Raw genomic sequence first — 22295 nt, forward strand, 5'->3', positions numbered from 1 at the left:
CCTCTCCCTCTCTGATGGAGACGAGGAGAGTGATAGGAGACAGAGGAGGAAGAGAGGAAGGGAGAGAGGGAGAGAAGGGGAGAGAGAGAGAGAGAGAGATGGGGAGAGAGAGAGAGAGATGGAGAGAGAGAGAGAGATGGAGAGAGGGGGAGAGAGAGAGAGAGATGGAGAGAGAGAGGGGGAGAGAGAGAGGGAGAGAGAGAGAGAAGGGGAGAGAGAGAAGCGTGGGTGTGCAGGAGTGGTTCGTTTCCACGGTAACGATACAGAAAATGATCTCCGCCAATCAGCTACTCTGAGGTGTTCCAATGCATCATGGGAGAGAAAGACAGCCAGGGTCACATGACTCACAGGGGGGGGGGGGGGGGCTGACTGAGTCAGGCGGTGCTGCCCTCTGCTGGGGAGAAGGGAGGAGAGTCGCTCCGTAACCATGACGACCGCTGAGCACTGTAGGGTGTTACCATGACAACCTGATTGAGCGCCCAGCACCGGCCGTCCGTCTATATATATTTATACGGAGCGTCTTCAGTCAACATGTATTTATACCTCCAGCCCTCGACTGAGGAGTCGTACTTCATGGAGGTGGAGGACAGCAGTACAGGGACATATGAAAACTGATCTGTGATTGGTCGGTTCCTAATGACCGCTGTTCTGTGATTGGTCGGTTCCTAATGACCAATCTACTGAGACACATGACACAAAACTTCTTTACATGCTTTATTTAGAAAATGTTCACGGACACAAAGGTTGTACGAGGGATAAGTCGGCTGGTGTTTTATGTTTGCAGTGCGCTGGTGGTTTATTTCTGCAGCGCGTTGGCCTTCTGCAGCAGCAGGTCCATGTAGGCCCCGCTCACCAGACTGCTCTCTGAGACGTCCAGCTGCCTCATCAGCTCCTCGGCCACCTGACGAGACACCATCAGAGACTAGAGATACACTGGGTTCACTATAACACACTGGGTTCACTATAACACACTGGGTTCACTGCTACTATAACACACTGGGTTCACTGCTACTATAACACACTGGGTTCACTGCTACTATAACACACTGGGTTCACTGCTACTATAACACACTGGGTTCACTGCTACTATAACACACTGGGTTCACTGCTACTATAACACACTGGGTTCACTGCTACTATAACACACTGGGTTCACTGCTACTATAACACACTGGGTTCACTGCTACTATAACACACTGGGTTCACTGCTACTATAACACACTGGGCTTACTGCTACTATAACACACTTGGTAAACTGCTCTTTATAATACACTATATAATAGTGTATATATAACATTATGATATAGTGTACTTCATGAGGACCTCACATTATAATAGAGTCTATTTTAGGAGGACCTTACACTATAATAGAGTATAGTTTATTATAATACGATACAATGAGCGCAAACTTTTCTATGTGAGGTCAAGACTGTACCTGCTGGCCCTCCGCAACAGTCTGGTCTGGACGCATCATCACCTACACACACACACACACACACACACACACACACAGACACGCACACATTACAGGTGAGTGTGTGTCAGTGTTAATTTGGTGTGTGTTATGTGGCATGTGTGTGTGTTATGTGGCGTGTTTGTGTGAGTGTGTGTTATGTGGTGTGTTATCCTGTGTGTGTGTGCGTGAGTGAGTGAGTGAGTGAGTGAGTGAGTGAGTGAGTGAGTGAGTGAGTGAGTGAGTGAGTGAGTGAGTGAGTGAGTGAGTGAGTGAGTGAGTGAGTGAGTGAGTGAGTGAGTGAGTGAGTGAGTGAGTGAGTGAGTGAGTGAGTGAGTGAGTGAGTGAGTGAGTGAGTGAGTGAGTGAGTGAGTGAGTGAGTGAGTGAGTGAGTGAGTGAGTGAGTGAGTGAGTGAGTGAGTGAGTGAGTGAGTGAGTGAGTGAGTGAGTGAGTGAGTGAGTGAGTGAGTGAGTGAGTGAGTGAGTGAGTGAGTGAGTGAGTGAGTGAGTGAGTGAGTGAGTGAGTGAGTGAGTGAGTGAGTGAGTGAGTGAGTGAGTGAGTGAGTGAGTGAGTGAGTGAGTGAGTGAGTGAGTGAGTGAGTGAGTGAGTGAGTGAGTGAGTGAGTGAGTGAGTGAGTGAGTGAGTGAGTGAGTGAGTGAGTGAGTGAGTGAGTGAGTGAGTGAGTGAGTGAGTGAGTGAGTGAGTGAGTGAGTGAGTGAGTGAGTGAGTGAGTGAGTGAGTGAGTGAGTGAGTGAGTGAGTGAGTGAGTGAGTGAGTGAGTGAGTGAGTGAGTGAGTGAGTGAGTGAGTGAGTGAGTGAGTGAGTGAGTGAGTGAGTGAGTGAGTGAGTGAGTGAGTGAGTGAGTGAGTGAGTGAGTGAGTGAGTGAGTGAGTGAGTGAGTGAGTGAGTGAGTGAGTGAGTGAGTGAGTGAGTGAGTGAGTGAGTGAGTGAGTGAGTGAGTGAGTGAGTGAGTGAGTGAGTGAGTGAGTGAGTGAGTGAGTGAGTGAGTGAGTGAGTGAGTGAGTGAGTGAGTGAGTGAGTGAGTGAGTGAGTGAGTGAGTGAGTGAGTGAGTGAGTGAGCGAGCGAGCGCGTGCGTGTATGTGTGTCGGACCTCCAGCTCCATGAAGTCTCCGAGTCCCTCCACGGTGTCCAGGTGAACTCTGGTCTGGCCAATCAGATACAACCGCCGCTCCTTAAGGACTTCCCCCATCACACCGAGAGCTGCAGAGAGGACCTCCTACACACACACACACACACACACACACACACACACACACACACATACACCCAAATATAAAAAGACACACACACCAGATATAAAACAAATACACACTCCCTAAATAATAAAACAGACACACACACACACACACATACACAGACAAACACACCAATATAAAAAAACAAAAAAAACAAATAGGTGTCTGACCCTTAGGCTCTGGGGGTCGGAGGCCGGGGAGATGGAGAAGTTGGACAGTTTGGGTCCATCTGTGTCAGGGCGATCGTAGAAGATCAGCTGACCAGATCCGTTCTGCAGAAAACACACACACACACACACACACACACACACACACACACACACACACACACACACACACACACACACACACACACGCACGCACACGCACACAGACATACAGGGGCAGTGTGACTGCATCTGTGTATTGATGGGTGTCTGTGTTTGCATGTGCATGTGTGTGTGTGTGTGTGTGTGGGTGTCTCTCACCATGAAGTCTCGTAGTTTGAGGCGTCCTTGACTGCAGTGGAAGAAGGTGTCTTGCTGTTTTATTACGGTGCCGTCTGATTGGCTTAGAGCGCTGGCCTTCTGGGCAAATAGGGACACGCTGTCCACCCGGGCCTTGATCTCAACGTTGGACGGCATGACGCTACTGAGCATGTGCAGAAGAGGACATATATTCAGAATGCATCATGGGATGTTTTGTGCATTTTTTAGAAGACTCTGCCGTGACGACTCTTATTTCATCCTTTATTTCCAAACAATGACCCAAAACATTCCTACCGAAGCAGTAACTTAAAGTTTTTAGATACATAAATAGATAAATAAATAAGTGGGTAAATGCGGGGGGTGCAGGCTATATAAAACTAAATTATTCTAATAATCCTCTCTCCTCTAAGCATTCGATCACTGCTTTCTTTTCTGTGTAAGTGATAAACCCTCTCCTGCTGTTCCCAGTGTGCAACCCAGACTGCACACTCCAGCCAACCTCATTCTCTCCTCCGTGTATCTCTCACACTCCATCAATACATGTTTTCTGCTTTTTCACGTTCACAAACATCTGTTCCACTTTCCCTAAATAAACCTGTATTTAGTCCTGTATGTCCAATTCTCATTCTGGTAAGCAACGGATAAACTCACGTGCCACTGATGAGGATGAACTCTGATGCCGCTTCCCGCGAAAACAGACGCCTGGAAGCTTGACGTCACACACCGCCGTCATTTCCTCTTTAGTTCAACGACAAGCTAGTATAGGTGAAATAGAGTCGCCTTTATTATGTGTGGATTTTTTTATTATTAATTGCGCAATTATAGAAACGTGAAGAAATAACAATGCCTTAGATTAAATAAATGATTAGATAGATCAACTACGGCGTCCGTCTCCGTTTTCGGTCCGCGCAACAGATGACTGCCGCCTGTAGTTCCGCTCGGACTGCTGTTGTCTACCAACCAGGATTAAAATAAAATAAGATAACAACTTTATTATTATGATCTACTACCGACCCCGAGCTGTTGATGTCTCTCCGAATGAGTTTGGCCTTTATAACATAACGGGGTGCTCACATTATTATTATTTGTAACCATAGATTGATAACAGACGGCCTAATGTATTAATCTAAAGGATTCATTCATTCATTATTGAAGGCCGGAGTACTTAGTAAAAAAGCGCATTTGACTTCACGTTGCTATTATATATGGTTAATGATACAATACATTTAGGTGTTTAAAGGTATAAAAGGGTGTCCTCCTCTGACATTTTAAATCACATATACGGAAAGCCGAGTGTGTCAAAGGTATTGCGATTCCATATTGTCACGTCGCAGAATCTGACGTCAGCTGGTAACAGAACCAATCACAATACAGTATGTTAACCGCATATTTTTGGGCTGTACCTCTTTCTTAATTGGTCGGAAATTTCAAGGTTTTCTCGACCAATGGGAGGAGACATACTTGCCTATATATTGCAGCTCATCAAACTACCAGTCATTGACTGACGTCGTTGCTAGAATACTATAGATAATGTCTGGAAGAGGTAAGACCGGAGGCAAAGCCAGGGCTAAGGCCAAGACCCGCTCCTCCCGGGCCGGGCTCCAGTTCCCCGTTGGCCGTGTCCACAGACTCCTACGTAAGGGTAACTACGCTCACCGCGTCGGTGCCGGAGCTCCCGTCTACCTGGCGGCGGTCCTCGAGTATCTGACTGCTGAGATCCTGGAGTTGGCTGGAAACGCTGCCCGTGACAACAAGAAGACCCGTATCATCCCCCGCCATCTGCAGTTGGCTGTCCGCAACGACGAGGAGCTCAACAAACTCCTGGGCGGAGTGACTATCGCTCAGGGCGGTGTGCTGCCCAACATCCAGGCTGTCCTTCTTCCCAAGAAGACCGAGAAGCCCGCCAAGAAGTAGTTTATAAATACAACCTGAAATCCCAAAGGCTCTTTTAAGAGCCGCCCAAATCTAAAAAAGAGCTGAATCTTAAACACGGGAACCTTTATGGTGCATTATATCGATTGCTATTGTCCTGTTGACCTTAACCGTAGGTAGGCTAGCGAGAAGGGGCTCTGCTCAAACGTTGGGTGGGAATTATAAATGTAAAATACTCATTCGAGTTCCAACATTAAATGCATTAACGGGTATGTATATTGGGTTATTGATCAGTACAAACGCTCTCCCCGGGCTGGAGGCGAATCGTGCATCGCGGGTCAACTGCAATCATATTGAACAATAAAGTCTGTTCATTAAACTGATTCCGTCACACAATATTCTGAAGATGACAATTTTATACGAAATTTAATAATTCTCGATTTAACAAACGAATATTAAAGAGGGTTAAATGAATGACGACCATTGATAGTCATTATTTCACTTAGACACACCACCCCGTCCCCATCCTTCTACTAACGTTCGCAATGATTGAATGTAGTATTTTGTTATAGTAATTGTAGTATCTTATCCTAGCTATCTTTGTTGTAGACGGGGATTGGGTTAACCTTGCGATTGTTAGTGCTTGGCACTTGGTTCTATGAACATCCTTCCGACATCGATATATTCTTTCACTTTCTTATGACAAATGTACTTATTGTATCGATTAGGATAAAAACGTCTGCTACATGCCCTAAATGTAAAATGTAAATTTCTCGGAGGCACTGGGCGTGGCCTGTAATGGAGTACCCGCCCTTCGTCTCTCTCAGGTCCTCAACCAGCCTTTATAAACCCGGAGCACACGGTACCGGACATATCAGTCAACACAACCCACAGCACTATGTCTGGGCGAGGAAAAGGAGGAAAGGGACTCGGGAAGGGCGGCGCTAAGCGCCACCGAAAAGTTCTTCGTGACAACATCCAGGGCATCACCAAGCCCGCTATCCGTCGTCTGGCTCGCCGAGGTGGTGTGAAGCGTATCTCTGGCCTGATCTACGAGGAGACCCGCGGTGTCCTCAAGGTGTTCCTGGAGAACGTGATCCGTGACGCAGTCACCTACACCGAGCACGCCAAGAGAAAGACCGTCACAGCCATGGATGTGGTCTACGCCCTGAAGAGACAGGGTCGCACCCTGTACGGTTTCGGCGGTTAGACATTATCATTTCCCCCAAACAAAGGCTCTTTTAAGAGCCGCCCAAATATCATGAAAAGCCATCCTGCAATACCGTAACGAAGGCTCTAGTTAATGATCAGATTGCGTTGAATAAGAACATGAAATTGTCAGCGTATTCATTATATCAAATTAACCGTCCCACATCGGTATTAAATGCTATGTACCTCGTCCCCCGGTTCATATTGAATCTGTAAAACAATATGAACAAATAACCAACTCACTAAATGTTTTCGCACGGATAATTCAACAGTATTTCTAGTCTCTGCATATCATCCGGTCGACCCGATATATACAATGGTATAACTCAAGATTACATTTATAAGGAAAGAATATAATTAATTAGATAATCAACCACGTCATCCATTGGTACAAATATTGAGTCTACAGTTGCCCTATAAACCAAGATTGGATTGGGTTTATAGACTGAACCGGCCAGCTGGACCAGTAAACTTCTAACTAGTCCGAGTTGATAAATGAACCTTTTTAAACGTTTAGTTGAACTATTCAATATTCTGGTTGAGGAGTTATTGCCAATCTCCTTACTGTCAAGCTGTAATACCGACCAGTGCCGCATTTTACCGCGTCCCAATTCTTCAGCCAATCACAGAACGGGACCAACACTGTTGATTTGCATGCGCCTCCTATAAATCTGGCAGTCAAACAGTGTGCTCAACACTCGTTTCATCATGCCTGAGCCAGGACCCAAATCCGCGCCGAAGAAGGGCTCCAAGAAAGCCGTTTCCAAGACCGCAGTCAAGGGCGGCAAGAAGCGCCGCAAGACCAGGAAGGAGAGCTATGCCATCTACGTGTACAAGGTGCTGAAGCAGGTCCACCCCGACACCGGCATCTCCTCCAAGGCGATGGGGATCATGAACTCCTTCGTCAACGACATCTTCGAGCGTATCGCTGGTGAGGCCTCTCGCCTTGCTCACTACAACAAGCGCTCCACCATCACCTCCAGGGAGATCCAGACCGCCGTCCGCCTGCTGCTCCCCGGGGAGTTGGCAAAACACGCCGTGTCTGAGGGCACCAAGGCGGTGACCAAGTACACCAGCTCCAAGTAAATGCTACCATTTACCGACAATCCAACGGTCCTTTTAAGGACCAACCAAACCTGATTAAGGGCTTTCCTTATGTTATTAACCACTTTATTAATTGACCATATTTACAGGCCGGTAACTGAACAATCGATCTATGTTTTCACGTCTCTTCAGGTAACAAAGCTCTGGCAGTGGTTTCCATAGTAATCCACTTCCATAGAAATCCACTGTTAAGACATTGCATATTAGGAGTTGTGTGGAGAGCCGATCAGCGGGAGTCTACGGATCAGATCTCGGACCCCGGTGTACTTATTCCTATTGGTAAACGGGCCACCATATTGTCGTCAACTGTATAATCTAATGTTACTCAATCTATAAATTATTTTGCAAAATATGAAAAAATTACGTTACTGCAATGGTCGCAGGGCAGAGGTCCATTCTCAGTACTAGATCCAGTTCCGTTTCCATGGTTGCAGTGGTCTGATTGTTTCATATCTGTTCCCAGTGTGTTTATCTGGCAAAAAAAATACCGTATTTACTGTAATTATAATAAAAAGATAACTGATCTATATTCTCAAATGATTGTACATAAAATGTAATCCCGTGCATTGCCTAAAGAACCATTGCCTACCGCTGGGGCCGCCATCCCCCGTGTTTCGATGACATCAGAGAACCGGTGACAGATAAACGTATTACCAGAGAATGTAGGAAGACGGGCTCTGGTAATGGCCTACTACAATTAATGCACGTTACTTCACGGAGAAATTTGACAGTACAAACAAAACCGGAAAAAAAAAACAAGCAAATATATGCGACGGAAAGACGGTGCATATGATAAAATGTCGCTTAATACTTTATTATGATCTTCGCACATGCCACGAATCCCCCAAACGGACATAAATCCCAAAGCGACTGTGTTCCCAGTGTGGCGGACTGGGCTTACTGGTGAGACTTTACCCTCCCTTGTTCCTGCCAAGCCGAATATAAACACAAATGGGACAAATACATAAATACAAAGACGAATGCGAACTTCGTTATTTATTTATTTATACATTATGATCTATTTCTTCTTATTCTTATTCTTCTTCTGTTTAATATTATGCTCTATTTGAGTTGTGCTTTCAGTTTAATTCCCTATAGGGGCGTGTGTAACTACGCTAAAGCCAATCGTGAACCTTACAGAGCTCCCGCCATTATTCAAAACTGCCAATCAGCTTGTAGCGGTGCTCGGCCTCAGTGTATATCTTCTCCTGCAGTTGACTCCCTAGCACACTTCGTGAAGACGAACAACAGCAGCTAACAAGCAATGGCCAGAACCAAGCAGACCGCTCGTAAGTCCACCGGTGGCAAAGCCCCAAGGAAGCAGCTCGCCACCAAGGCGGCCCGTAAGAGCGCCCCGGCCACCGGCGGCGTGAAGAAGCCCCATCGCTACAGGCCCGGTACCGTGGCCCTGAGAGAGATCCGCAGGTATCAGAAGTCCACCGAGCTGCTGATCCGCAAGCTGCCCTTCCAGCGCCTGGTGAGGGAGATCGCCCAGGACTTCAAGACCGACCTCCGCTTCCAGAGCTCCGCCGTCATGGCTCTTCAGGAGGCCAGCGAGGCCTACCTGGTCGGCCTGTTCGAGGACACCAACCTGTGCGCCATCCACGCCAAGAGGGTTACCATCATGCCCAAAGACATCCAGCTGGCCCGCCGCATCCGCGGAGAGCGTGCCTAAAGCGACCTTCGTTACATCCCCACAACGGCTCTTTTAAGAGCCACACAATTTTTACAAAGGCTTCCTTTTGAAATAGACACTGAACCCTACTTTATTAAAATGTTTGCAAATATTATGCAATGTTTAGTCTATAGGACAATCAAACTATTAACTGACTGGTCTAATGTCATTCAAATTGGAGCCATCCAGCGCAGACCACTGCAATGATACACTTCTAGGGCCGTCAATAAGACATCGTGTTGACCCTAAACCAAACTCGAAGGTTCTTGAGAGTCGCACAAGAACACTAGAATAAACGATATAATTTGGCCGGGGGTTATTAAACAATGTCGTTGTTCCATGATAAATACTCCACAAATATTTAGAAACGTCAGATGTTTGGAAAAATACAAATAAATACAATTATAGACTACAACTATTTGTAGCTATAAGATTTAATTAAAATAAAAAAATAACAGATCCACTCAAGACTAATATATCTGTTACCCTTCACAATGCACGAAAGGGTATTTTGGGGGAAAATAATAATTATCCCTCCGCGACGAGGGGGTGTGTCCTGCTGCCTATATCGTCACGTCATCACGTTGTGCGTGCTGCTGCTCCTTTCCGGAACGTTCCTCTTGTTATCCTGACGGACTGAATCATGGTGAGTTTAGATCCTTTAATTTACCACAATCATTCGGTTTTTAACCCAGAAAAGGACCAGATTACTCTAAACAGGCGGAACTCTACAGCAGGGTCGGTAGAAGAGCCTTCTGCGGCTCAGGGTGTAGATGTAGCTCCGCAGGCTAACGGCTAACTGAGCACATGGTGCCGGTCCTACGTAGGGTCTCTTTATTAAACTATCTTCGTTCACCTGAGAAGGCCGAGGTGGTCTCACGTGGTCATCACGGACCTCTTTATACCCCCACTATACTCATGTTTTTCTAAACGACGCCAGCGTGACAGGGCAAATCACTGGTGTGGTAGCATGCTAGCCTAGCTAGTCCCGTTAGCTGCTTTTAGGGTGCAGCACCCAAACTCTTTGTTCCGCAGACCAGTTAGGAAAAACCGCAGAACACTCGTAACACCCTTGCTGGAACGGGTCCTTAGGTCTGGAACGGGACTAGAACCATTTACATCAATCTCACATCACTAACATTACATGTTCTCGAGGCTTCTAAGAGGGCGGAGTTAAGAACCATCATGACCATGCTGGGTCTTAACTGAACGGCTCTGAAATTAACGGGTCTTAACTGATCATGGTATAATAATCATACCCAATGAATCTAGTTCCTAATCATAATTTAATTTAGCAAAGAAATACCTTTATATCATAATTTTCATAGTGTAATGATTATTAAAACCATCAACTCATAATGATACTGTATCATGAAGTGATTCTAGTGGTGCAATAGTGATCTAGGTGTTTAATAGGGATTCTAGCTGTGTGTATTAGGGATTGTGCCTGTGTTTATTAGGAATTCTAGGTGTGCGTATGTGTGTGTGTATAAGGGATTCTCATGGTGTGTAACATTGATACTGACGAACATAATTCTAGTGGTGTAATGGTGATACTGATGATGGCTCCTCCTCCCCAGGCGTCTCTCTCTATGGCCCCTGTCAACATCTTCCGCCACGGAGCGGACGAGGAGAAGGCAGAGACAGCTCGGCTGGTAGGATCTGGGGCGGGCCGTGGGGGGGGGGGATGAATCTAAGGGGTGTGTATTTGGGGGGGATGTGTATGAGGGGTGTGTGTGGATGTGTTATAGGGGTGTGCATGGGGGGATGTGTGTGTGGGGGATGTGTATGAGGGGTGTGTCTGAGGGGTTGGTGAGTGTTCAGCGTGGAGGTAATAACGATCTCCTGGTGTCTTTAGTCGTCGTTCATCGGAGCCATCGCCATCGGGGACCTGGTGAAGAGCACGCTGGGGCCCAAAGGCATGGTGGGTGACGGTCCCCATCACTAGTCGCTCTACCCAGAGGTGTGTGCGTGTTACCCAGGTGATGAAGCCTCTCTTGTGATTGGCTCCACCAGGACAAGATCCTGCTGGGGGGCGGGCGCGAGGCGTCTGTGACCGTCACCAACGACGGAGCGACCATCCTCAAGGCCATCGGCGTGGACAACCCGGCCGCCAAGGTGCTGGTCGGTGAGTTGGGGAGGGGCCTTGGGAGTGGGCGTGGCCTGGGGGAGGTGGGTGAGGATGTCGGGTCAGGGAGACGTCCGTCCGTCTGACTGTCTGTCCTTCTCCCAGACATGTCGAAGGTCCAGGACGATGAGGTGGGCGACGGCACCACCTCGGTGACGGTGCTGGCGGCGGAGCTGCTCAGGGTGAGGACCTCATTGAGGCATCGTCTCATAGAAGGATTCCAATGTTGCTACAGCGACATCGGTGTGTGTGTGCAATGTTTCCCCCAGTACTGTGTTGTTGAGGCGTCCGCCTTAACAACAATAGGGCCCTGCCTTGACTATCAATGTATATAATTTTTTTTGTTTTTTAATAAATGTTTTTTAATTATTATGCATTAACTAAGTAGAAAACTCGCGTAGGAAAAGAAAACATACTCCTTGACCATCTTGACTAAGACATTTTCTGGGGAAAACACTGGTGTGTGTTTGTGTGTGTCGCCACACCAATCTGACTTTTGGGGTCTGTCTGTTTCAGGAGGCAGAGCTTCTGATCGCTAAGAAGATCCACCCCCAGACCATCATCTCAGGGTGGAGGAAGGCCACGCAAGCGGCCCGTGACGCCCTGAGGGCCGCCGCCGTGGACAACGGGTGGGTTTGGGGGCGGGGATTAGTGGGTGTGTGGGGACGGTGTATTAAGGCCTGATTAGGGTTTCACGTCACGCAACGCAACGACCATGCAGTCGCTTCGACGTAGTCGTGAACCTTAATTTTTCTGCGTCAGGTTTACGTGTCGCTATGCATGGCCATGGTAAAGAGAGAACAAATAGTTGGTCTTTGTCTGTGCATGCTATTAATTTACAATTGGTCTGCTAATGGAAGTTTTGATTATGATATTGATTCTAGAAACTTGGAAGCTGAATACGACTCAAACAATGTGCAACAAAAACAGAAGATAGGCTGCTATTTGGTTGTCGTTGTCCATTCGGTCATTCCATTCGAAGTCTATGATGACCGAATACAAAACGTCTCCACGTTTTACCGATTACTAGCGAGTAAAAATAAAGGTTACGGCTATGAAGACAAAAGTTACATGTTTTGCCTTTTTGATTGTTTTCTAAGCGTATTCCCGGAAATGATGTAGTTAGCGGACCAATCACAGCCCTTGCTGCGTCGCCTCGACGCACGGTTAACATTTAGCGCATGTCAGGCCCTCGCGCTGGAAGGAGGGTCTGAAAGGACGTAAGGGGTCCGTAACCCCCCTGCGTTGCGTCAATGTGGGACCATAATCAGACCTTTAGTGTGTGTGTGTGTGTGTGTGTGTATCACCTGCTTATCGCCATGATTTGTGTGGCCTTAGCAACGACCCGGAGCGCTTCCAGCAGGACCTGCTGAACATCTCCAGGACCACGCTGTCCTCCAAGCTGCTCACGCACCACAAGGAGCACTTCTCCCAGCTGGCGGTCGACGCCGTGCTCCGGCTCAAGGGCTCCGGCAACCTGGACGCCATCCACGTCATCAAGAAGCTGGGAGGCAGCCTCACAGACTCGTACCTGGACGAAGGTCTGTACTGGGCCCATCAGGGGAGCATGTACTGGGGGGGAGGGGGTGTGTAGCGGGGCTCGGAACCCGAGTACAGCTGGGAACTGAGAGCCAATCGTCTCTGCTCTCAGGTGAACCTGCTGTCTAGCGTGGGGGCAGTCTCAGTGACGTGTAGACGTCTTCTGGTTCCACTGTGCTGAGACGGAGGGGGGGCAGTTAAGGGGGATGGAGGTTCTAAGGTGAGGTTCTATGGGGGGTTGGAGGTAGCGTTTCTGAGCTGGAGGTTCTATGGGGAGCTGGAGGTTCTATTGGGTGCTGGAGGTTCTATGGGGAGCTGGAGGTTTTAAGGGGAGCTGGAGGTTCTAAGGTGTGTGTGTGTGTGTGTTCTTTGCAGGGTTCCTCCTGGACAAGAAGATTGGTGTGAACCAGCCCAAAAGACTGGAGAACGTCACCATCCTCATCGCCAACACCGGGATGGACACGGATAAGATCAAGGTGACCGAACCAGACACCCAATGATACTACTGGTACAACTGGTACCAGCAGGATATACTGCACCAAACAACCTACCACTGGTACTCATGTATGGGGGTCCGGTATAGCGGTCCTGGTGGTACTGATGGTACGTGTGTGGGTTCAGATCTTTGGCTCCAGGGTCCGGGTCGACTCCACGGCCAAGGTGGCGGAGATCGAGATGGCGGAGAAGGAGAAGATGAAGGAGAAGGTGGACAGGATCCTGAAGCATGGAATCAACTGCTTCATCAACAGGTACCCATCGGTCTGAATCACCTAGAACCCTCCCCTCTGTTGGCTCTCAGGAGAAGGATCTAGGACTATCCGTCTCTCTCTCTCTCGCTCTCTCTCTCTCTCTCTCTCTGGCAGCTGATCTATAGTCACCTGTCTCACCCTCAGGCAGCTGATCTACAACTACCCAGAGCAGCTTTTCGCAGCGGCGGGGGTCATGGCCATCGAACACGCGGACTTCGCCGGTGTGGAGCGTCTGGCACTGGTCACCGGTAACGACCCCGTCCTGCACTCTTGATTGGTCCAGACGTCCTGCTGCCTCCAGACACCTGCTAACTGTCTGTCTGTGTAGGAGGGGAGATCAGCTCTACGTTCGACCGTCCGGAGCTGGTGAAGTTGGGACACTGTAAGCTGATCGAGGAGGTGATGATCGGAGAGGACAAGCTGATCCACTTCTCTGGAGTCTCCATGGGTACGAGCCACAGTCTGTCCTCTATCACAGTCCGTCCGTTATCACAGTAACAGACTGTCCTTTATCACAGTCCGTCCGTTAACACAGCAACTGTTTTGTTTGCAGTTAATCCAGATTTGTTCACGAAGCGTGAGGACCTCTGTAGACCTATTGGGGCTGGGTGGTCGACGGGGTGCGCTGGGTCCGACCGGTTTCCTGTGGTCGACGGGGGGGCGGGGTCGTCTAGAGGGGCTGGGTGGTCTAGGGGGTCTGGGTCTGACACGTTTCCTGTGTTCTATTTGGAGGCTGGGTGGTCTATGGGGTCTGGGTCTGACCTGTTTCCGACCCGTTTGCGGTGCTCCAGGGGAGGCGTGCACCATCGTGCTGCGAGGAGCCACCCAGCAGATCCTGGACGAGGCGGAGCGCTCTCTCCACGACGCCCTCTGCGTGCTCGCCCAGACCATCAAGGAGACGCGCACCGTCTACGGAGGAGGTGCTCACCCTCTCACTCACTCACCCTCACTCACTCCCCCCCCCCCCCCCCCCCCCCCCAAGTGGGTCCTAACTGAGCTGTTCCCTCAGGCTGCTCTGAGATGCTGATGGCGAAGGCCGTCACTGATCTGGCCAATAGGACCGCAGGGAAGGACGCGGTCGCCATGGAGTCCTTCGCCAAGGCTCTCATGATGGTATGTCTCTCTCAACCAGTCTCTCTCTCTCTCTCTCCACTTGTTGCTACGGGGACTGTGTTTTTCTACTGTGACCGAGTTGTTATGGTAACTGTTTCAGCTGCCCACCATCATCGCTGACAACGCCGGCTACGACAGCGCTGACCTGGTGGCTCAACTCCGCGCCGCGCACCAGGACAACAAGAACACCTACGGCCTCGGTGGGTGTGTGTGTGTGTGTGTGTCCTCTAGGACTGTAACGATATGCGTATTGAAACTGAAATCGCGACACTCAAAGCCACAAACCTGTCTCGCGGTGCTAGAAGGCAGAAGCGAGACACGCCCATTATCCTCGAGTCCAGTTCCAGCCACATGATGGGAGCTGTTAGTGCCAGGGTTTCCGTTTTCCGGTAATAGAAAAATTAAATGTCAGACAAAATTGTATCTGCTGACCGCTCCTTATCGATGCCGTAAGTCTGTGACGAGATGCCCTCGCTGTGATGACAGCGCTCCGTGGCTAAGGAGGATTGCATTTCTCCACAGCCTTCGAACTCCACATATGCGATATGAACGACATTTATCCAGAGTGGGCCAAGCGCGCAAAAATAGCCTGTGTGATCCCTGTCTCTAGTGTTTTGTGTGCTTTGACCGGCAGTTGGTCTGCTTATAGGTCGGAATGAAGCGACCACCGAGAAGCGGGAACGCTGTTTAGTGCTACCAAACTATTAAAATTACTATTATTTATTTGACATTATTTTCAAAGGCATAAGCCTAAACCACAAAACTAGTTGAGGGTTTTTGCCTGCAAGCATCCTCCAACTGTAATCTTTGGTTATTTATTTATTCATTTTGCTATACTTGAATAGTATTCTTTCTGTTCAAATCTGTATAAGTCAATTGTTATACAAGTGTTTAAATGCTTTTTAAATTTAAAAGAATCGTGGAATGTATCGAACCGTGGGTCAAACATCGTGATACAAACCGAATCGTGAGTTGGTGTATCGTTACAGCCCTAGTGTCCTCAGTATGGTATTCCAGTTTATGTCCACACTATGGTATTCTAGTGTGTCCTCAGTATGGTATTCTAGTGTGTCCTCAGTATGGTATTCTAGTGTGTCCTCAGTATGGTATTCCAATGCGTGTGGATATGTTTGTCCTCAGTATGGTATCCTAATGTGATTGTTGTGTATTCCAGACATGTCCCAGGGCATCATAGGAGACATGGTGACTCTCGGTGTTACTGAGTCCTTCCAGGTGAAGCGACAGGTGCTGCTGTCTGCTTCTGAAGCGGCTGAGATGATCCTGCGTGTGGACAACATCGTCAAGGCGGCGCCCAGGTCCGTCCATTGCCCCTTCAGCCTCAACTTCATGCTCTGCTCCAATTGGCTAACCGCTCCAGGAAGTGGGACGCGTTTGACAATGCTGACTAAACCCTGATGTCTGTCTCTCTCCTTTTCTCGCTGTCTGTCTGTCTCTGTAGGAAGAGGGTTCCCGACCACCACCCCTGCTAGACGTGGCGGGGGGTGTTAGAGGAGGAGATCAGCCTATTTATCTTCGTCCAGTTCTCTTTCTAGTGTTGTTTAAGTTTTCATGTTCTCCAACTGTTGAAGCACCGAGTTCATCCTGCTAACGGCTAGCCTCTGATTAAGCCATCGCTTTAGTCCAGAGATGCTAATGCTAACTTGTTTCAGTTTAGTTTTGCATTGGTTCTCTGCAGCACTCACTAGTGAGCAGGATGCTAGTTAGCGTGATGCTAGTTGTGGTTTGCTGTCCTGTACTCTGCAGAATGTTTGTCCCGACAGAAATAAACACGATATGAACCGTTATCTGAACCCTTTATTTACTGTCTTTGGTTAGCGGGTCACAGCCACCGCAACCTCCCTGAATCAACTCTTGGGGCCAGGATCGTCCAACACCGCTCACTCACTATACCTTCAAAAGCACTTTCACAATAAGAGTCGGTCAAAACATTCAACACTACTCTTACTGCTCTTAACCTTCAAAACACTTTCACATTAAGAGTCCCCTCAGAGCATCCAACACAACTGTACCTTCAAAGCTCTTTCACATTAAAAGTCCTCTCGGAACATCCAACCGAACTCTACACCTTCAGAGCACTTTTCTCAAGAGTCCTGTCAGATGTCTGCCAATCAGAGGGCAGGGGTGTGTTAGAGGGCGCCCTCATAAGGGCCTGAGAGCTGCGTTTGAGGCATCCCAGCTGGGCAGGAGGAGGATGAGGTGGATACTGGTGCTGCTGGTCCTACTGGGCTGGGAGAGGAGCGCCCACGGCCTGCTCAGGTAGGACCCTCATGTGTTCATCACTGCTGCTCAGGTAGGACCCTCATGTGTTCATTACTGCTGCTCAGGTAGGACCCTCATGTGTTCATTACTGCTGCTCAGGTAGGGCCCTCATGTGTTCATCACTGCTGCTATGGTAGGACCCTCATGTGTTCATCACTGCTGCTATGGTAGGACCCTCATGTGTTCATCACTGCTGCTCAGGTAGGACCCTCATGTGTTCATCACTGCTGCTCAGGTAGGACCCTCATGTGTTCATTACTGCTGCTCAGGTAGGGCCCTCATGTGTTCATCACTGCTGCTCAGGTAGGACCCTCATGTGTTCATTACTGCTGCTCAGGTAGGGCCCTCATGTGTTCATCACTGCTGCTATGGTAGGACCCTCATGTGTTCATCACTGCTGCTCAGGTAGGACCCTCATGTGTTTCTGTACTGCTGCTATGGTAGGACCCTCATGTGTTCATCACTGCTGCTCAGGTAGGACCCTCATGTGTTCATTACTGCTGCTCAGGTAGGACCCTCATGTGTTCATTAATAAGGGGGTACAGATAAGGTTTGTAGCTTCATGTGTCTACAATTGTAAGTTATCATTCTTTTGTTTGAATATTAAAATAATAGTCGAGCTATTTGTCGATATTATTTAACATTATATGATACTCAATGAGATATTAAAATTCGGTGGGTGCTGTACTGTACAGTGGGGTTGAAAATATGTTTGAGTAGAGTCACAGTTTAAAACGTAAAGAAATGTGGAATGGCATGAATCAAGTGAAGGGATTTGAACAGAGCCCAAATGGAGTAAACAATGTAAACATGCACACCATTTACAATTTTTAACAAAGATTGGAAGACAAATAAAGTGAAGAATTAAAAAAGAAAATGTCTAAAGTGAAAAAGTATGAATACATTTGAAATCAAATATAGTATTGCTGAGCTGTTCAGATAAAGTTTGAAGTGTGTGTGTGTGTGTGTGTGTGTGTGTCATTACTTGTAGTATTCTTTCACATCTAGTTAATCGAGATAATCTCCCAAAATGATGAAGCTTGTACCGTTGTACTCCTTGGGGTCTCAGCTTTCATATTGCATATTGATTGTGTAGATAGCATGACGTGAAAAATGTTTACATTAGCATTTAACTTCTACCGGAAGTACACCAGATACGTAGGAGGCAGCTAGCCTCTAGGAATATATACGGGGTCGCCACACAAAAACACCCGATATATAAGAATGATCTTTACAATTGATTAATCATTTTAGTGCCAGTGTAAGAAGAAATAATAAGCTCAACATTGTGTTTCTAGGTTAAATGCTTAGCTTTCGGGATAGCCACCTTGGGCCTGAGCAGGTGAACTCACACTCTAGCCTTGACTTAAGTCAATGAGACCAACTCAAATTTTAAGCAGGTTTGAAATTAAACAGTTGATTCTGGAAAAAGTATAAATTAAATATTTGAAGATCAGGTGTGTTGGTTTGTTAAATGTTGGAACAAAGGTCATCAGTTAAAAAAAATGACCAAGTTGCAGAGTCTGAAGTAGTTGAAGTGTCAGAGAATGGCCGGACGGCTTCTCCCATTGACTTCCATCATTTAACATCTTTAAAAGTTACAAATATTCTTCAGGCTAATATGACCATTTTGAAAGTGGAATGGAGGCTATAGGTGAAAAACGGTGGAAAGACTACATCCAGTTCTCTCCACTTAAACCTCCACGGTCCTCCAGGGTGCCTCTGAAGCGGGTTCGCTCCGTCCGCAGCCAGCTGCGCAGCGCAGGGCTACTGGAGGAGTTCATCCGGGAGCACCGGCCCTCCGTGTTCGCCCGGCGCTACGCCCAGTGCCTCCCCCGGGGGGGGGCAGCGCTGCAGCTCGGCCGCAGCAACGAGAAGCTCTTCAACTACCTGGACGTACGTCAACTCTTTGGGCTCATTCATAGTGCCTGGGGCTAGGCTGTGTGTACTAGGTGTGTACTATGTGTGTACTAGGTGTGTACTATGTGTGTACCAGGTGTGTACCAGACAGACGCAGCACTATGTTTGTACTATGTGTGTACCAGGTGATTACTTTGTGTGTACTCTGTGTCTACCTGGTGTGTACTTTGTGTGTAGTAAGTGTCTACCAGGTGTGTACTTTGTGTGTACCAGGTGTGTGCTATGTGTGTAGGCACAGTACTATGTTTGTACTAAGTGTGTGCTATATGTGTACAAGATGTGTACCAGGCGTGTACTTTGTGTGTACCAGGCGCAGTACTACGGCACCGTGAGCCTGGGGACTCCGGAGCAGAACTTCTCTGTTGTGTTTGACACCGGATCAGCAGACCTCTGGGTTCCTTCGACCTACTGTGTCAGCCAGGCCTGTGGCACGTACATACACACGCACGCACTAATACATGCACGCGCATGCACACACTAAATCACACACACACACACGCACACACACACACACACACACACACACACACACACACACACACACACACACACACACATATATAAACACATATCATTTATTTTAATGTGTGTGTGTCTTTGTGTGTGTGTTAATGTGTGTGTGTGTGTGTGTGTTTGTGTATTATTGTGAGTGTGTGTGTGTGTTTCTGTATTATTTTGTGTGTGTCTGTCCAGATCACCACCGCCAGTTCCGGGCGTTCGAGTCAGCCTCATTCTCTCACGACGGACGCACCTTTGGTATCAACTACGGATCTGGACACCTGCTGGGAGTGATGGGCCGAGAGACTCTGAAGGTACTTCCTGTCTGCCTGTCTATCTGTCTGCCTGTCTCTCAGTATCTCTGTCTATCTTCCTGTCTGTCTGTATCTCTGCCTTCTGTCTGCCTGTCTGCGGGTGTGAGTCTCTGTGAGTTTGTTCCAGGTCTCAGGTGTGAGTCTGTTCCAGGTCTCAGGTGTGAGTCTGTTCCAGGTGTGAGTCTGTTCAGGTGTGAGTCTGTCCAGGTCTCAGGTGTGAGTCGGTTCAGGTGTGAGTCGGTTCCAGGTATGAGTCTGCCCAGGTCTCAGGTGTGAGTCGGTTCAGGTGTGAGTTGGTTCCAGGTGTGAGTGTGTCCAGGTCTCAGGTGTGAGTCGGTTCAGGTGTGAGTTGGTTCCAGGTATGAGTCCATCCAGGTCTCAGGTGTGAGTCTGTTCAAGGTGTGAGTGTGTCCAGGTCTCGGCTGTGGGTCTGTTCCAGGTGTGATTCTGTTCCAGGCGTGAGTCTGTTCCAGGTCTCAGGTGTGAGTCTGTTCCAGGTGGCGGGGGTCCGTGTGGTGGACCAGGAGTTCGGGGAGTCGGTGTACGAGCCCGGCAGCTCCTTCCTGCTGGCGCGGTTTGACGGGGTGCTAGGCATGGCCTACCCCCAGCTGGCGGAGGTCCTGGGGAAACCCGTGTTCGACAACATGATGTCCCAGAGCGTCCTGGAGGAACCTGTGTTCTCCTTCCACCTCACCAGGTACCACAGCCCACTACACCTGGCCCGCTACACCTTGCTCGCTGCACCTAGCCTCCTACACCTAGCCTGCTGCACCCAGCCTGCTCCTAACCTGCTACACCTAACCTGCTACACCCAACCCACTCCACCTAGCCCGCTCCCCCCTAGCCCATTCCACCTAACCTGCGACACCTAGCTACATCTAGCCTGCTACACCTAGCTAAAGCGCTGTGCAATCTAGTCTAGTCAAGGGTGGGGGAAACACTCCACCCAGAGGGCAGAGACCTGGAAAACACAACCCCTCCACCCTCCCCCTTTGCTGTGCAGGAGGACTGGAGGGAAGGCCGGAGGGGAAGGGGGAGAGCTTCTCCTGGGGGGGCAGGACCCAGACCTCTACAGCGGACCAATCAACTGGCTGCCCGTCACCGCTAAGGGCTACTGGCAGATCAAGATGGACGGGTGACCGCTGGCTCTGATTGGCTGAGCAGGATGTCAGTCTACATGCCTGTAACTTGGGTAACCAGGTTACAGTGTGGGTAGTGTGGATAACCCTGTGTGTGTGTGTGTGTGTGTGTGTGTGTGTGTGTGTGTGTGTGTGTGTGTGTGTGTGTGTGTGTGTGTGTGTGTGTGTGTGTGTGTGTGTGTGTGTGTGTGTGTGTGTGTGTGTGTGTGTGTGTGTGTAGTGTGGCGGTCCAGGGGGTCCGGTCTCTCTGTCCTCACGGTTGCCAGGCGATCGTGGACACGGGAACCTCCCTTATCGCCGGGCCGACCAATGACATCATCACCCTGCACCAGCTGATCGGAGCCACGCCCACAGACATCGGAGAGGTCAGAACGACGGAGTACTGCGTGTAGTACTACACTACTGTGTGTATTACTACAGTACTGTGTGTAGTACTACAGTACTGTGTGTAGTACTACAAAACTGTGTGTGGTTCTATGGTACTGTGTACTTTATGTAGTATGTGTAGTACTAATGTACTGTGTATAGTATTTGTAGTACTAATGTACTGTGTAGTATGTGTAGTACTAACGTACAGTGTGTACAATGTGTAGTACTAATGTACTGTGTACTGTTTGCAGTATTTGCTGGACTGCAACAGACTGTCCAGTCTCCCTCACGTCACCTTCATCCTCGGAGGAGTCGAATACACTCTGAACGCCGAGGAGTATGTACGCAAGGTATGTCTGTCTGTCTGTCTGTCTGTCTGTCTGCAATTGGCAGTTGTTAGCAGTATTTGCTTAATCTCTCCCCCCCCTCCCTCTGTCCCTCATCTCTCCCTCCCTATCTCTCTCCCCTATCCCCCCCCCCCTGTCTCTGTCTCTGTCTCTCTCTCTCTCTCTCTCTCTCTCTCTGTCTCTGTCTCTGTCTCTGTCTCTGTCTCTCTCTCTCTCTCTCTCTCTCTCTCTCTCTCTCTCTCTCTCTCTCTCTCTCTCTCTCTCTCTCTCTCTCTCTCTCTTCTCTCTCCCCCCCTCTGTCCAGGAGATGTTTGGGGAGAGGCCGTTGTGCTTCAGTGGTTTCCAGTCCATTGACATCATGTCCTCTGAAGGGCCGCTATGGATTCTGGGAGATGTATTTCTGACGGAGTACTACAGCATCTTTGACCGAGGTCACGATCGGGTCGGATTAGCTCGCTCTCGCCAACACTGACCAGTCTGCTAGTTAGATGAGTTATGATCAGCTAGTTAAAATATTAAAGAGCTAGTTAGAATGATTAAGATCTGTAGTTGAATGGCTAGGTGAACTAATAGTAGCTGGTCGAGCTAGTTATGGACACCTAGTTAGGAACCAGCTTAACTAGGTGGTTGTTCTCTCGAAGGTTAGGTGTGTAATTTACTAATAAAATGTACCGAGTTCTCTCCGCTGTCCGGCTGTCTTACTGGTGATCACTGGTCCGACTCATTAGCAACATGCTAACGAGTATAAACACAAAGTTGGTGTTGAGAGGAGTTTATTAGTGAACACAAAGGTTAGCGTCGAGAACATCACATGAGATACGAGTCCAGCTATTCTGGTAGCAGGGCCACAACAATAAGCCA

At 48.6% G+C, this 22295-nt stretch overlaps 6 protein-coding genes across 18 annotated transcripts in view; 5 read left to right on the forward strand and 1 right to left on the reverse strand.

Moving 5' to 3' along the window:
* shank3b (SH3 and multiple ankyrin repeat domains 3b) overlaps window positions 1–215 on the reverse strand; it is a 25264-nt gene extending 25049 nt beyond the window's left edge. For 5 of the 13 annotated variants that reach the window (XM_060048640.1, XM_060048642.1, XM_060048634.1 and 2 more), the window contains exon 1: window positions 1–205. This exon is cut by the window's left edge and continues 224 nt beyond it. The gene's annotated coding sequence lies outside the window, so the exon portion shown is untranslated. The other 8 variants (XM_060048643.1, XM_060048647.1, XM_060048639.1 and 5 more) reach the window with 8 other exon arrangements.
* Window positions 216–4656: 4441 nt separating this feature from the next.
* Window positions 4657–5446, forward strand: LOC132455666 (histone H2A). The gene has a single exon (XM_060049570.1). The coding sequence runs from the start codon at window positions 4709–4711 to the stop codon at window positions 5090–5092; it is 384 nt and encodes a 127-aa protein (XP_059905553.1). The 5' UTR covers window positions 4657–4708; the 3' UTR covers window positions 5093–5446.
* Window positions 5447–5912: 466 nt separating this feature from the next.
* LOC132456665 (uncharacterized) lies at window positions 5913–9109 on the forward strand. Its single transcript, XM_060051071.1, has 3 exons — window positions 5913–6255; window positions 6981–7341; window positions 8621–9109. Exons 1-3 carry the CDS (start codon window positions 5949–5951, stop codon window positions 9036–9038), a joined length of 1086 nt encoding a protein of 361 aa, XP_059907054.1. The 5' UTR covers window positions 5913–5948; the 3' UTR covers window positions 9039–9109.
* LOC132455667 (histone H2B 1/2-like) lies at window positions 6931–7888 on the forward strand. Its single transcript, XM_060049571.1, has one exon. It carries the CDS (start codon window positions 6968–6970, stop codon window positions 7343–7345), a length of 378 nt encoding a protein of 125 aa, XP_059905554.1. The 5' UTR covers window positions 6931–6967; the 3' UTR covers window positions 7346–7888.
* Window positions 9110–9567: 458 nt separating the features above from the next.
* cct2 (chaperonin containing TCP1, subunit 2 (beta)) lies at window positions 9568–16372 on the forward strand. Its single transcript, XM_060049569.1, has 16 exons — window positions 9568–9684; window positions 10619–10693; window positions 10897–10962; window positions 11055–11166; window positions 11272–11348; window positions 11683–11795; window positions 12505–12707; window positions 13081–13181; window positions 13327–13454; window positions 13599–13702; window positions 13783–13902; window positions 14246–14374; window positions 14464–14567; window positions 14668–14767; window positions 15742–15883; window positions 16027–16372. Exons 1-16 carry the CDS (start codon window positions 9682–9684, stop codon window positions 16055–16057), a joined length of 1608 nt encoding a protein of 535 aa, XP_059905552.1. The 5' UTR covers window positions 9568–9681; the 3' UTR covers window positions 16058–16372.
* A 133-nt stretch (window positions 16373–16505) lies between these two features.
* Window positions 16506–22207, forward strand: nots (nothepsin). The gene is made up of 9 exons (XM_060049572.1): window positions 16506–16844; window positions 18563–18743; window positions 19078–19195; window positions 19461–19579; window positions 20077–20276; window positions 20583–20714; window positions 20939–21083; window positions 21339–21437; window positions 21739–22207. Exons 1-9 carry the CDS (start codon window positions 16780–16782, stop codon window positions 21904–21906), a joined length of 1227 nt encoding a protein of 408 aa, XP_059905555.1. The 5' UTR covers window positions 16506–16779; the 3' UTR covers window positions 21907–22207.
* The last annotated feature ends 88 nt before the right edge of the window (window positions 22208–22295 follow it).

The sequence above is a fragment of the Gadus macrocephalus genome, chromosome 4 (assembly GCF_031168955.1).
Source record: "Gadus macrocephalus chromosome 4, ASM3116895v1".
Lineage (NCBI taxonomy): Eukaryota > Metazoa > Chordata > Actinopteri > Gadiformes > Gadidae > Gadus > Gadus macrocephalus.

Excerpts from the sequence above, each read along its gene's own strand:
- LOC132455667 (XM_060049571.1), top strand. The coding sequence starts at position 6,968 with ATGCCTGAGCCAGGACCCAAATCCGCGCCGAAGAAGGGCTCCAAGAAA.
- LOC132455666 (XM_060049570.1), top strand. The coding sequence starts at position 4,709 with ATGTCTGGAAGAGGTAAGACCGGAGGCAAAGCCAGGGCTAAGGCCAAG.
- nots (XM_060049572.1), top strand. The coding sequence starts at position 16,780 with ATGAGGTGGATACTGGTGCTGCTGGTCCTACTGGGCTGGGAGAGGAGC. Across the intron at positions 19,196-19,460 it reads CTGTGTCAGCCAGGCCTGTG|ATCACCACCGCCAGTTCCGG; the intron begins GCACGTACATAC and ends GTGTCTGTCCAG. Across the intron at positions 21,084-21,338 it reads CGCCCACAGACATCGGAGAG|TATTTGCTGGACTGCAACAG; the intron begins GTCAGAACGACG and ends TACTGTTTGCAG.
- cct2 (XM_060049569.1), top strand. Across the intron at positions 12,708-13,080 it reads AGACTCGTACCTGGACGAAG|GGTTCCTCCTGGACAAGAAG; the intron begins GTCTGTACTGGG and ends TGTTCTTTGCAG. Across the intron at positions 13,182-13,326 it reads TGGACACGGATAAGATCAAG|ATCTTTGGCTCCAGGGTCCG; the intron begins GTGACCGAACCA and ends GTGTGGGTTCAG.
- LOC132456665 (XM_060051071.1), top strand. The coding sequence starts at position 5,949 with ATGTCTGGGCGAGGAAAAGGAGGAAAGGGACTCGGGAAGGGCGGCGCT. Across the intron at positions 6,256-6,980 it reads CACCCTGTACGGTTTCGGCG|GACCCAAATCCGCGCCGAAG; the intron begins GTTAGACATTAT and ends TGCCTGAGCCAG. Across the intron at positions 7,342-8,620 it reads ACCAAGTACACCAGCTCCAA|ACAAGCAATGGCCAGAACCA; the intron begins GTAAATGCTACC and ends CAACAGCAGCTA.